Source organism: Pundamilia nyererei, unplaced genomic scaffold (assembly GCF_000239375.1).
Source record: "Pundamilia nyererei isolate P.nyererei 1_Seehausen unplaced genomic scaffold, PunNye1.0 scaffold00295, whole genome shotgun sequence".
Classification (NCBI taxonomy): Eukaryota; Metazoa; Chordata; class Actinopteri; order Cichliformes; family Cichlidae; genus Pundamilia; species Pundamilia nyererei.
The window spans coordinates 186,826-200,998 of NW_005187696.1; the positions used below are offsets into that span (position 1 = coordinate 186,826).

General features: G+C 41.9%; 1 protein-coding gene across 1 annotated transcript; it reads left to right on the plus strand.

The window, feature by feature from the left end:
* Positions 1–446: 446 nt before the first annotated feature.
* LOC102215422 (cyclin-dependent kinase 5 activator 1-like) lies at positions 447–10,350 on the plus strand. The gene is made up of 3 exons (XM_005750990.1): positions 447–955; positions 3,120–3,759; positions 3,848–10,350. Exons 2-3 carry the CDS (start codon positions 3,244–3,246, stop codon positions 4,337–4,339), a joined length of 1,008 nt encoding a protein of 335 aa, XP_005751047.1. The 5' UTR covers positions 447–955; positions 3,120–3,243; the 3' UTR covers positions 4,340–10,350.
* Positions 10,351–14,173: the final 3,823 nt, after the last annotated feature.

A 14,173-nucleotide genomic window follows, 5' to 3' on the forward strand; every position in this document is an offset into this window, starting at 1 on the left:
AGATCCGTTTATTTTTGTCTTTTTTTTTGTGTGTGTGTGTGTGTGTGTGTGTGTGTGTGTGTGTGTGTGTGTGTGTGTGTGTGTGTGTGTGTGTGTTGGTGGGGGGGGGGTTGTACCTGTAAGAGGTGGATTCGCCTGTGAATCTGCTATTTTTGTTAGCAAACACGGTGTTAACGGGGCCTCACTCGCTGTGATGAAGTGATTCACAAAAATCACTGCGCTGATCCTCAGCAGCCACCCTCCACCACCTCCACCACAGCACGGCAGCAGCAGCTTCGACACGTTTGGCCGGCTGCTTCAGCACCTCGGAGAGCGATAGGCTGAACGACTTCAGCGGCGGCAGCAGCATCCAGGCAGCAGCCAATGAGAGAGCGCCGTTTCTCTCGCACATCCAACCCGAATAAGTGCTGATGCCCGCATCTCTCTCTCTCTCTCCCTGTCTCGCTCGCTCTTTGCTTTGCTGCTTTACTGAGGGAATAAGCTGCCGTCTATTTTTGGACTTTATCGTGGCCATGTTTTTCTGCCCCACTCTCTCTCTGTCGCCGCTTTTTTGTGTTAATGTAGGTTTTTAGACCAGCGGGCCGGCGTGCTGTTTGATTCATGTCTGGGCGAGTTGTGAGCATCAAACAGCCTCCACCGTGTAGTTTTTTGGGCTTCTCAATGGAAGACATCTCTCCACTCGCTGCGAGCGAAGGAGTGCGGCACATATTCGCTTTGCGTGTGTATTCCCGCAGAGGAGCGAGAGACTCTTTCTGAATGAGGCTCTGAAGGGAAGGGGCGCGGGCAGCAGACCTGTCGGTGTTCGAGCGAGACCCGTTTGGCTGGACGAGCTCGTGCCGGCGGTTGTGGATTCCGTGGGCGGAAAGCCTTTTCACATTTTGATCTTACCCAGCAGCGAGGGTACGGGGGAGGTCAAGGTGGGATACATGGATTTCACAAGAAGATTAATTAGAAGGTAGGAAACATGTTTTTCCCTGTAACACCAGCCTTGTGAGGTGATGAAATATTAAAGACGCTCAAATAATTCTCAGATAAACGCAGGATCAGTCAGTACACAGCCACCTGCTCAAAAGGAGAGAAAAAAGCATTTTCCCCTAATGTTCAGGGCTGCCTCTCGGTGTGTGCTTCTGATGCTGCCTGGTGTTGGTGGTGTTCGGGGGTGGGGGGGGGGGGGTGTTCAAGGCTTCCATTTTGAAGCTAAGATGGATGCTTGCGCACATTTCTTTTCCTGCCTCCGTGGCCTTATCTCGGTTCTTATATAATGCTGGTGAACACTGGTAGGCCCATGCTGGGGCTACCAGTGCCGTCTATATGCAGCTTTATGTGGGGAGGTGCGCCGTTTATACATGACTGCTGTGATGGAATGCCAGCTATTTGTGTGGCTGCACGATTTATTATGAAGTTTCTGCACAGACACCTAATGCAGTTGGCTGACTCTTTCTCTCGTTGGTATATTGCTGTAACCATAAGCTCTGGGGTGCTTTTCTTCACTTAATGAACATACAGTACCAACAGCTCAATGTGGACCTTGGAAGCAGAGATTTGCGCAGTAAAAAAAAAAACCCACTCCCACCACCTAACCTAAACTCATCTTATTGACGTGTTCTGAAAGGGGAAGCTGGTCTTGTGACCTGCTTTCATCTGCATTTGCAGGCTCTTCCTCCAGGCAGGAGCTTCTTCAGTTGTCATTGTTACAAGTGGACAGCAGATTCACTGTGTAAATATCTATCTGGCCGGTTACAGGTTGTTTCTCATGGTCTAGCAGATAAGAATCCAGGTTTTTCACCAATGATCACCAATGATACATGTGTGATTTGTAAACATTGATATGATTGATATTTATTGTATGTTACTGCAGCTAGCAGGCAGCTAGCAGTGTTGCATCACAACAAAATTTTCCTGTAGCTTGAAAACCATGTTTGTCCACTGGGTTTTCTCCAGGAGTTTGGATTTCTTCCTCCATCAAAAGAAAACAAAAAGTGTCTGAATGCTGTTTGCAAAAGAGATACTGAAATGTCATGAATTTGACTTATCTTGATAGGTTTTCCCAAACATTTTCCCATGTTTTCCTATTTCCCCTCACTAAAACAAATAGAATGTTTCTGATCTTAAAGATATCAAAATATCTTTGGACTCTCAACCAAATTTGTCACTTTTTATGGTTAAAAGAAGGTAAGGGGTCATTTCTAGACTAGTGTGAAGACCTCGAGCACCAAAGTGTGTGCGGTCCTTTTTGGACTTAAATAGCCTTTCAACCACATTTCATGGTTGACTGGAGCCGACAGTAGTCAAACTCAATGGGCCTCAATGGTTACTCTCTTTACTCTTTTTTCAAAAGGAGAAGTAAAAACTCTCCTTAGTCCTGTGCGAGAAAACTGTGAAAAGTCTTATCTGAAAGTCCAGCAGCCATTTGGGGTGTTTCATCTGGATACCTTGTCATGGCTGTAGGCTTCAGTTCATTCTGCTCTTGGAAAACTAGTTTGTGTATAACCCAACCCATTTAACTCAGGGTCCACTTACAGATGTTTTGGGGAGATTTTAACAATGTTTCTTGGTTTTCCTCATTCTCTCCTCACCAAAACAAGCCAAAGCTCAGACGTGAGGATTGTAGCATTCGAAATAGTAAAAAGAAAACTTAACTCATACTACGATTACTACGAGCCTTTCTTTCATCCCAGGATCTTTTTCAGAGACTGTAGCTCATTTTTCATGTTTGACAAGGCTGACAGCAGCAACCTCATGAAATTATCTAACTGGATGGTTGAATTCATAGTGAGGAAAGTGTCTTAGCAGAGGAAGGCAATAGACTGAACGCTTTAGGGGAAAGTTCACCATCCCAACGATAAATATTCTCTTTTGAGTCAGTGTCTTATGTCACTTCTGGTCTTGCAAACAGGCAAAAAATATTCATCATTCGTGTTCAATATTCATCAGCGAGTGGAGTGTTAAGTTGTCATGGTTGTGCAAAACTTTAGCGTCTAGGTCTATTCTTTGCTTTGATAAACCACTCCACATCTACATCTCATTTTCTACTGAGAGAAGACTGATGAAACTTCATCAGTTGAAATGAAATCGAACTAATATTGCTGCTTTTTTTTCTGTTGTTTGTTTGTTCACAGGTTCAAACTCCTCCAGAAGTGAGACGCTGACCCTTTCCAAGCTTTTTGTCTAGACTAGTCAAAGAGCTTTCCCCCACTACTTTCCACTGTACCCTGTTTCTGCTGCTAACTCTAACCAGACATCATGGGTACAGTGTTATCGCTGTCTCCTAGCTACCGCAAGGCAGCCTTGTTTGAGGATGGGCCGGCCACGGTGGGCCACTACACCGCCGTCCAGAACAGCAAGAATGCCAAGGATGCCGCTGCTGCAGCAGCAAAGTCCCTAAAACGTCCCTCAATCATCAGTGTGCTCCCATGGAAACGTATAGTGGCTGTATCAGCGAAGAGGAAGGGGTCCAAGAAATTACAGTCAGACAGCGGGGATGGGGGGAAAGGAAGCTCTCCGGATGGTCATGCAGCCGCCACCACCAACTCAGCCTCCAATAGCCTGAAGCTCAAGAAGTCTCAGTCCTGTGCTAACCTCTCATCCTATTCATCCAGCCAGGACCCAGCAGCCACCACTACCACTACCTCCTCCCACCTGCCCGCCTCCAAAACCTTGGCTAACGTAGCTACTGTCGTTGCCAAAAAGAATTCCCTCACAGGTTCTGGGATCCAGCCTTCCACTGCAGCTGGAACGCCAAAACGAGTCATTGTTCAGGTAACCTTCACTCTACAGCAAAAGGAAAACTAAAAACTCACGCATGCATAATTTGATCAAGTCTTCTCTCCTTCCCTCCTAAACACAGGCATCCACGAGTGAACTTATGCGCAGCCTGGGCGAGTTCCTGTGCCGTCGGTGTTACAGATTAAAGCGTCTATCCCCGACAGATCCAGTGCTTTGGCTGCGCAGTGTGGACCGCTCCCTCCTTCTTCAGGGCTGGCAGGATCAGGGCTTCATTACTCCAGCCAACGTGGTCTTCCTCTACATGCTGTGCCGCGACGTGGTCTCAGCTGAGGTGGCCTCGGAGCGCGAGCTGCAGGCCTCACTGCTTACCTGCCTCTACCTGTCCTACTCCTACATGGGCAACGAGATCTCCTACCCACTGAAGCCCTTCTTGGTGGAAGCAGAGAAAGAAGCCTTCTGGGACCGCTGCCTGGACATCATCAACCGCATGAGTGGCAAGATGCTCCAGATCAACACCGACCCACACTTCTTTACCCAGGTGTTTGCTGATCTGAAAAATGAGAGCAAGAAAGAGGAAGAGAAGACCAAGCTCCTCATAGGCCTTGACCGATAAGAGGGCGCCGGGAGTGGGGGGGTGGAAGGATAGACAGTGAATAGGTTAAGGACAGGAAGACTAATGTAATCCAGTGTAATGTTACCTTTGAGCTGTAATGTTGTCTGGCGTCTCTACTGGTGATGATTAACCAACTTTTCAAATGTAGAAGATAGAGCTCGTTGTATGAAACAGTGTTGATGATAAATTTACCCGAAGGCTGCAGTTAAACAACAAAGTAGATAAAATCAGGGTTGCTGAGGTGTTTCTCAAACCGCCAGTCATGTTGACTGGATCTGATTAGATTCCCAAGATTAACAGGCTACTTGTTGGCATTCAGCATCCAGGTCCCTGAGCTCAGGGTAACAAGTTTTAAAGCTGAGATACAATTGTTGAGATAAGATAAGAGGAGATAAGATAAAACTTTATTAATCCCTCGGGTGGGTTCCTCTGGGAAATTCGGTGATTCCCAGTAACAATATATCTGACAATGAAGAAAAGGAAAGTCATATTTCATCAAAAGCATGACTAGCAGAGATCATGATGTGACATTAACAGCATGATAGAGAGAGCAAGAGATCCATTGTATTTACCTTTTACCTTGGGTGTAAAGAAATTTGTCAGTCTGGCCTTTATGTTAAGAAATAAAGTCCTGACTAAGTTTTATTGTGAAAGTTAATAGAAACATAAAGAGACGCCAGACAACACAGATTTAGTTACTGAGGCTGGATATATAAATATATATATATATATACTGTATATGTATACAGTATATATTTAGCATTGAGGCATTTTTATCTATAGAGAATTGAACCATTGCATGAGGTCACTTCATATGTCCTTGCACATGACCACTTGCTTATTGCCAACTCCGCTTTACCTTATTCCTAAAGTCCTTCCCAAGCTTTATTGCACTCATCAAAAGTGGTTCTGCAAGGTCCATTCGCATAACATAAAGAGTATTAACTTGCATAGCGTGGATGAGATCAAGTCAACCAGATTGTTTAATTGGCACTCCTATTTATTGTACTGAAGTGGATTCATGCATCCGCATATTATATAAAGTACTGTAGTTTTAAAGGGACATTTGGGTTTATCCAGTCAAATCTTCTGGGAATTAGGAGACCATTTGTCTATTTTTAAGAGGATGACATGCTAAACCTTTTGGCACAGATGAATAATTATTAAACAAGCCCTTGTGTAAGCTGTTTACAAATACGTGGGAAAATGCAATACTGACCCCTCCAGGGCACATTTTACACAGGGAATGAGCTCATTTATTTCTCTTACCCTGCACTTTCTCCTGCAGTCCATATTGGTGCTGACAACAGAAAGAAAGAAAGAAAGAAAGAAAGAAAGAAAGAAAGAAAGAAAGAAAGAAAGAAAGAAAGAATACTTTTAAACGACTACACTCGTGTTGGGTGCATCACACTGTGTGAATGACTGGTGGTGATGGGTCATGGAGGATATGTTCTTATAGCAGATCATGTGATCGCTTTCTCGGCCAATGACTACACACATTAGTAATCAAAAGTAAATGTGAGTATGCTCCAGCTGTGGAAGTGCAGAGCCAGACACAACAATTGTAGATGTGACTTTTCTTCCACAACAACACTTTGATGTTGGCGTCACCACTTGGTACCAGAGACCTTGGCTGCTGTTTGAAGTCCCAACACCCACCCCTCTTTCCTCTGCTCATGGCTCTCCACAGCAACATGGACAAAATAAATCAACACAGATTCTCTCTCTCTCATTTCGATCGCTCCGGTCTGGTCTGAACCGGTCGTGTCCTGTCTGGTGCAGTTCAGTCCAGTTGTCCCATATTTAGAGACTCTCTGGTCCACTGACCTGATGGCTTACTTATTCACGGAGTTGTTTGACATGCATGTGTGCTTCTATAGGTTTCCTAGCATGCTGCTTTGTGTTGGGCACGCCATGCCTCATGTTACGAAAGAGACTGAGCAGTTGCTATGCTGAACTGCTGAAAGCTAGACTGAGCGATGTGACATCCAGGCGCAAGGACGATCCAATGAGGACAATATGTGAAAGGTTAGAAGTGGACATGCCATTACTATAAATCCATCAGTCAAGGCAAGGTCAAACACTTGCTCTTAAAACAGGTTTTTGGTATTCATGTACACAGAGGACTAAAAGAGCCCACCGAGATTAGCCTCTATGTCTCTTTGGTCACTTATTTGGTATGTCCAAAGAGAAATCTGAGAACTAATGAACTGTAAAAGCAAAATGTTTTACATTTTGGATCAAACGTAAATGCGATCTTAGTAAGAATTGATTTAGAAGGTAATTTCATCTCGTTTCTGCAACTATACCTGTTGAGCATGTTGCTAAAATGCATTTCATCCCTAATCCTACCCCTATCTGGCTCTACAGCAACCTATTGTACATTAACCATCTGAGATCTAAGCCCCAAACCCTAAGTTTTGTAGACAAGAAAAACAGGGTTTTTTGACAAACGTCAACACATTTTGATGTGTCGGTTAGAACCAATATGTTCTTTGTCCCCTTATTGCTAGAAAAAATGAACAAATATTACATATTCTGATAGTATAGGGTGATTACCCTCAGAGGGTAAAGAGTACAATAGTTCTGAATTTTGGTAAGCAGCCATGTTTTCAGGCTGAAAACTTATAAAAGGCAGAATAAAATCTCCAGACTTCCTGTCTAAAAATGCGTGATCAAACAATTTCCATAATGTGCTTAAATCTGGTGCTTTTTTCTTCCTAAATCACCTAAAGTCCACCTTTAAAGACCCCACATCTTCAGATTGTATGGGTCTTTCTTGTTAGAAGCTTCAAGCCCAAAACTGAATTTTATGAAGAAGCTCAAAGGAATTATGATTCGGTTTTGGAAAGCTCCTCCAGAATCACAAGAGAGATTATAGAAGAGTTTTCAGTCTGTGTCACCAATAAATTTATGGAAAAATTTGATGGTCCATTACAGGACCATTGTAAGGGTAGTCCTTCAAAACATTATGATGGATAAATGGATATACTGATCCTATACATGTCCCCCTGAGGTGAGAGTGTTATCCTTGATGATGTCATATCTCTAAGTCTAACAACGGCCAGTAAGATGTTTTCAGTTTTTGAAAACCTGCGCCCTGTCGGCAGGGCGGAGGTCTTGTGCCATATCATTCTAAGACTCATTATTTCATACAAAAAGAAAAAGAAAACAAAAAAACATGAGCCAAGAAAGACTATAAAGTTGTCATGAGTAAGCTTTTCATAATGTTGCTGCATTGTACATCCGACATGTAGACCAGAAGAAAAAGACTTTCTTTACATGGTAAGGAATACATGCCAAAATGGAAAGCTTGTAAATTCAATATACAGAGAAGTTGTGTGTGTCACTTTGCAAAATGTATGCCAAAATTGGAGTCATCCAACACTAGAGCGTTCAACATTCAGTTTAATTTGTGTATAATAATATTTGGCCTTCCCTTGTAATATGAAAAAAACAAAACAAACAGAAATGAAGACTTTGCTTTTAAAAATGAGGAAATGGATTTTTAATCAAACAGAATGTCATGCCTCTTTCCAGACTCGTGTCTTCACAAAGCAGGAGATGTTTCATGTTCAGATGATTACCAACTGGGCTGCAGCGCTTTCATGCTCTGAAGAAAAACATGTAGCCTTGTTCCAGAGTCAGACCTCATGAGACAAATATGCACTCTATGAATCCATGGCAAACATGCTTGTTTACATGTCCTTCCTCCTAGCTGTTTCTGATGGGTTGAATAGTAGACAAGTAGCATATTCCTCAAAGGCATTCACAAGATGACTGTTGAATAATCCTGTTTGTAATTTGTTGTACTTGACGATCCAGAAGGATCTCTCTCTGCAGGCAAAAGGATAAAAGAAAGGTCAAATGGTTACAAATCATCAACTCCATAACTAGATGTATGTGAACTGTAATAAGTTAATGTTATACAAGAATTTGCAATTTTTATTCATGTCAGTACTTTTAGTATCTAACAGATTTAATCGAAGAATGACACAGTTTTCCAATTAAAGGGTAAAGGTTTGCTTAGCCCCACAACACAGGCCAGGCCTTTAGTTGTCTAATCTTACAGTGATAAGGGCAGCAGGTGTGGTGGCAAATCTTAGATTGTAATTGATCCAAAAATAAATAATTAATTCATTACTTAAAAGAATTCCATTAAACAAATTTCTCATTTCTAGCTAACAACGGTTACTGGCTTAAAGAACAACAGTCAAAGGCTAACTAACTTGATGGCTATTTGACATAAACATTAGCTAAAATATTCTCTAAATTATTTTTTATTAATCATAGCTGAGTCATGTCAAAATTACTTGTTGGAATGAATTCTGTCTGTAAAATGCAGAGGTGAACTGTGAATGCTAACAATAGCATTTGCCTTGTTTGTGTCACTATAATAAACCAGTAGCTGAAGCGAGCTATTGCTTTAGTGGCTAGTATTTTTTTTAAAGAAACCCTATCGCTGACACTTAATGGATAAAGTGTGCATATATGGTTGCTAATAAACAGCTAAATTGAAACAGGGAAAGCAAAACAACAGGTTTCCTAATGAGATGTAATTGTCCAACACCCATTGCTCTGTTAAATGGGGATTAGATGTCACTGTGGTTGCCAGTGTTTGTTCGTCACTGGTAGTCTCTTACAAAACAACCTTTAACCAAAGTATGTTCAGCAAAACACACCAAAAGTAAGGGTGAAGTAGATGAACATTTATCAAGAGTTTTAAGAACAGACACACTCAAGCGGATACAAAAAGTTATTGATTTATTAGCGAGATATGAAAAGGCTTTTAATGAAGCAACTGGTTGCTACAAACAACTTCATGCTTGAAGACAAAGGCTACAGCTAACAAGCATAAAGTTAGCTTCTTCACCAAATAAAAATATTGGTTTTATCAACTTAGTCTGTTCAGTTCATACCTTATAGGGAATAATGTCAATAGGACTCTTATTTTTTCTTCCTTTTAATGCTAGGACAGTAAGATGTCTGTTAAATGTGACGTTATCTTGGGTGATGCTAGCTAGGGTTGCTACAGTAAATGTTATTGGATCTAATGGACAACACTGCTAACACTAGCTTAAACTCTGATAGGATCAACGTCACAGATAGTGTATATACAACTAAGTGGATGTGCTAGTGATAAAAGGGGCACTGCATTATTTAAAAAATTAGCTGCTTGGCCTTTTAGGTAACAACTGTTGGTTAAGCTAATGATTGTATCTTATGTTAGCGATGAGAAACACACCTTAACTCATTTGTCATGGAATGGCACCGATAAGGAACCACCTTAAACTCTGGAAATACGTCTTTCCACATTGTGAACAAACCCAAAGCTTGAAAGACCTTTTGTGCTGCGTTACAGTTGCTAAGCTGTGATTGAACAATCATTAAACAAGCCGTGATTTTTCACAAGCGGTCAGCGCTACTCGTTCTCTGATACACTGAATATTCTATTTTCTGTATTCAGTACCCTTGTAGTGTCAGATTTTGACACTGATGTTAGGAGTGATGATTCTTAATGTGTAAAATTACCAAAATATTTATGACCACTTTCCACCTGCTCCAGGCCTGTCAGCTGTGCAGGGACAACAAAGAAAGAGAAAACTGAAGGTAAAGGAAAGCCGTCCTCTAAATGAACCTTTTTCTTGCAATGGAGAATGAAAGTATGAGTTGATAACACCCCCTCCGATTCATGCTCTCATTGATTAACTCATAACCATGTGCCATATTTTATCTTGCGAGACATACAAGACAAAAAAACAACAAAAAACAAAAGAAAAAAACTATTGTGTGACATATGCTTCTAATGATGAAGTTGGTTTTCCTTCCTTTTCATTTGTGAATCATATTGTGTAAACAAGAATCTTTGGTGAACAAAGTCAAGGCTACTAGTGTTACTAGAGTGCTGATGCTGCAATCTGTTACTATGTGGATGTATGAATATGTATGTGAGAAATAAGAATACTTTGATCAACTGTTACAGGTACTTTATATAAAAACCTTTACAAGCATGGTGTTCTGTATTTTGTTCAGGTGTTATGACTGACATTGAGACAGTTCTTACTCGGACCACAGAAAGGCAGCAGAGAGTCTCTGAAGCTGCACATTTGAGGCAGCTGAAGAGGAGCTGGGAGGAAGAGCATCATAATAATTTTGAAAAAATGCAATTACTGCTCACTAGCTCCCTAACCTGACACTTGAGAGTCATTAAGAGCAGGTTTAATTTTTATTGGTGATAAAAAAAATTTAATACCAAATCCCTCAATTCATTGATTATTCTGCTCTATACATCTGACATAAAGAGAAACGTACTGATAATGCTAAACACTTAAATACTTGAACTTTAATCATAGTTTCTGATGAGTTTATATTCAATTGAAAAACTGATCATACTAACCTCTGTAGTCTGATAAAAAGCGAGAAACAAAACAGAACAAAAAAACAACGGCTGCTAGGCTTCTGAGCATATAGTACATACAGTCCTTCTACAGACCTAGTTTTACACTAAACTGAAGGGACAAAAGACCCAAGGTATTACCAGAGACTTGTCTAAGAAAGAGACACAGCACAGCATCCTGATTTCAATCCTGATTTGACACCAGGGAGCGTTTGCAACTTTTATTAAAGAGGCTATGAAATTCACAGAAAGAGACCTTTAGGTCTGGTGAGTATAGCAAGTCTATAGATTATTTACAAGAGCCTAAATGGAAATATAGTTTGTTTCTTTAAGGTGGTGATGGTGGGGTAGCAGGCAGGCCAAGATAATCAACAGGAAGTGAGAAGAAGGGCAGTGGAGAATGGTCAGGTAGGCGAGATGTAGGTAGGTGCTGGTCGTGAGTGCAGGTGAACTGTTATTCGTGAGAGTTTACTTTTCCTCTGTGCTTACAGGAACCAGAGAGGATAACCATCCAACCATCTTTGAAGAAGAACATTTCACACCACCAGGATGGAGGCCCAAACTGGTCCTTAGATCCTGCATGATGAGAAAATGACTAAGAAACAGACGAAAAGAGAAGGACGAGGCAGACTTACAGAACAGACCTCATATGACACAATATGACTGTACATAAGTCAGCTGATGTAACCTCTGACCTGCTTCCTTTGAATGCTTGGAAAACAAAGGAGCCCAATCAGTTGCTTTTCCCAGTGTAGTTGCCCCACTCTGGCAGGAATAACTTTGTGATTCCATTTTTTTAACAATAAATCACCATAACTAAATAAAGTGTGGAGTTGTCTGAATCTGAATCAAACAATGGTGAATATAGACGAGTCTAATTCTGTACATTTAAACTGAACTTAACTGAACTCTGTCAGCTAACCTTCCACCTCAACAGCTGAAGAAGTTACGCATGTTTGATCAAAGTTAGAGTCAAACTCAAAATTTTGGAAACTTCAAGATTGAAATGAAGTAATTAAAGTGCAGTAACAATCTACTACTTCTTCCCTTAAAGCAGACCTTCCCAAAGTGTGGGGGCTGCCCCCTAGGTGGGGCGCAGAGCCATTGCAGGGGGGGGGGGCGCGGTATGAAAAGGGAAGAAAAACAAAACAAAACAAACAAATGCTTGGACACTGCTAGCACGGGGCGCCCACACAAACGCAAAGCAGGAGATGAAGCATCGCTGAATATGTTTCCAAACCAACTTCATTCTAAGCCAAAGACTAGAAAATATGGTGAAGCTTATCTGCCCTTTGGCTTCACCTGCACAGGTGCTGAGGTAGGTCTCCCTGCGGAATTGCTTTTCCCTTCGTCGGGAGCAGCGCTGGGCTGTTCAAATCACGGACAAACAGGATCCCACATTCTTGATTTTTAGTTCACAAACACTTGTTGTAATGACTAACTAATCCTGACATTTTGGAGATGTTAGCTCTTTATACAGTAAAGCTACAGCGGGATACAAATAACATCAGACTGATCCTGCCACGATTCGTTCCCCCAGTTCAAATCACGGACAACAGGATCCCACAGTTGTTTATGTTTTTAAACCCATTTTGCACAGAGAGGCATTTTTTGAAAAATGTATTGATAGCAATGTTGAATATTATTACACAGGGAAAAAAACTACAGTAAAATAATCACACTGTGACGCCTCTGCCTTTCTAAATGGAGGGACAGTAACTGTGTGTAAAACCTGCAGACAGTCAGAGTAACAGTATTTTGTCTCTATCTGCCATTCTGCAAATCATTTCATGTAAACAATAACGTGCACACAGCGTGACGTGAAAAAGGCACATACCTTTGACATTGTGTTATGAACTCTGTATTCCTCGTCCACACGTAAACGCAAAAAAGGAGTTTTAAAAAAATCGCAGTTTTCGGTGATTCGAAACATCGTTTACGTGGACGAAACAGCTGCGTTTTCAAAAAATACCCGTGTAGGTGCGGACGCAGCGTAAAAGAGTTTATTTTATTACTACCTGTAATTTATTGCAGATTACTTGTATTTGCCTAATTGTTTACTAAATGTTTGAGGTGTTAAATAAACCAAAATGGAGCAAAATATGGGCGCGTGTGGTTGGAGGATGTGTTTGTGCGCGTGTGTTTGTGTGCATGCGCAGAGGGGGGGGGGGGGGGGTCCAACATTTTTCTTGTAAAACAAGGGGGCTTAGCAAAAAAAGTTTGGGAACCACTGCCTTAAAGGGTTTAATGGTTTTAATGAGAGATCACCTTGAATATGATTGCATCAACGTGTCTCTAAAAGCTGGGAAGGGTGATGTTTACCACTGTGCAGCATCACTTCTTCTTTCAACAACAGCACATCCACTTCTGGGAACTGAGGAGAGAAGCTGCTGGAGAGGAATGTTGTGCCGTTCTTGTCTGATGGAGGATTCTGGCTGCTCAGCAGTCCTGGCTCTGCTTTCTGTTTTATGACACTTCAAATGTTTTGAGTTGGTGAAAAGTCTGCATTGCAGGCAGGCTGTTCCATGCTGCTTTAATAGATGCAGTGTGTGGTTTAGCATTGTCTTACTGACATATTCAAGGCCTTCAGTTAAAGAGGCGTCACTGGATGGGAGCAGATGTTGCTATGAAATCTGTATATAGACCTTTGAGCATCAATGGTCCCTTCCCAGGTGGTTTCTTTGCTTTCTGTCATAAAGATTTTGGGTTTTTGAGATCTGCAAATCATTGTATTCAGTTTTTATTTACATTCTACACAACTTCCTGTTAGGAGAACTCACACGGATGGATTTAGTGGCAGAAACACACACGGGCACAAGATAGTAGTGATGCAGATTTATATACAATGATAGGGAAATATTTACAAGGGAAGGGGCTATATACAGTGACAGGTAAAAATGTGCAAGAAGAGCAGAGCTGAAGAGACGAGACGGAGCCGAGGTATGCGGGTGGGCAGATGACGCACCGGAGCTACCTGAAAACGAGGGACAAACAAAGTTTACGGAGTAACGTCGATAGTCGAGAGTTAAACTAAAGTGGACGGGGAGAGTTGGAGAGCTTACTTGAAACACAGAACTACAGCTGTAGCGGTGGTCACAGACTGGTATGAAGTAACTCTCCGTCACGGATCCAAAGAAGCCAACACAAAGAAAACTAGGCAGGCAGCGGGACAGGCTAGAAAAAAGAAGAAGCAGGCAGGAGATGGCTCCTCAAAACATGCAGCTCAATAGCGTGGAATCAACAGATTCAGCTTGCACCAACACGTTACCACTTATGACAGCGACAATACTCCGACACCAGACGTCCGTGACTCAGCTCCATAAAAGCGCTCACTGATGACGTCCGATGCGCCGCAGGTGTGCCGGAATGCCATCAAGCCCCGCCCCACCTACCTATGCCAAAAAGGGAAACAAAACCCAAAAAACAACAATACAACT

Coding starts and splice junctions, on each gene's coding strand:
- LOC102215422 (XM_005750990.1), top strand. CDS start 3,244: ATGGGTACAGTGTTATCGCTGTCTCCTAGCTACCGCAAGGCAGCCTTG. Junction 3,760..3,847: donor CAAAACGAGTCATTGTTCAG/GTAACCTTCACT, acceptor TCCTAAACACAG/GCATCCACGAGTGAACTTAT.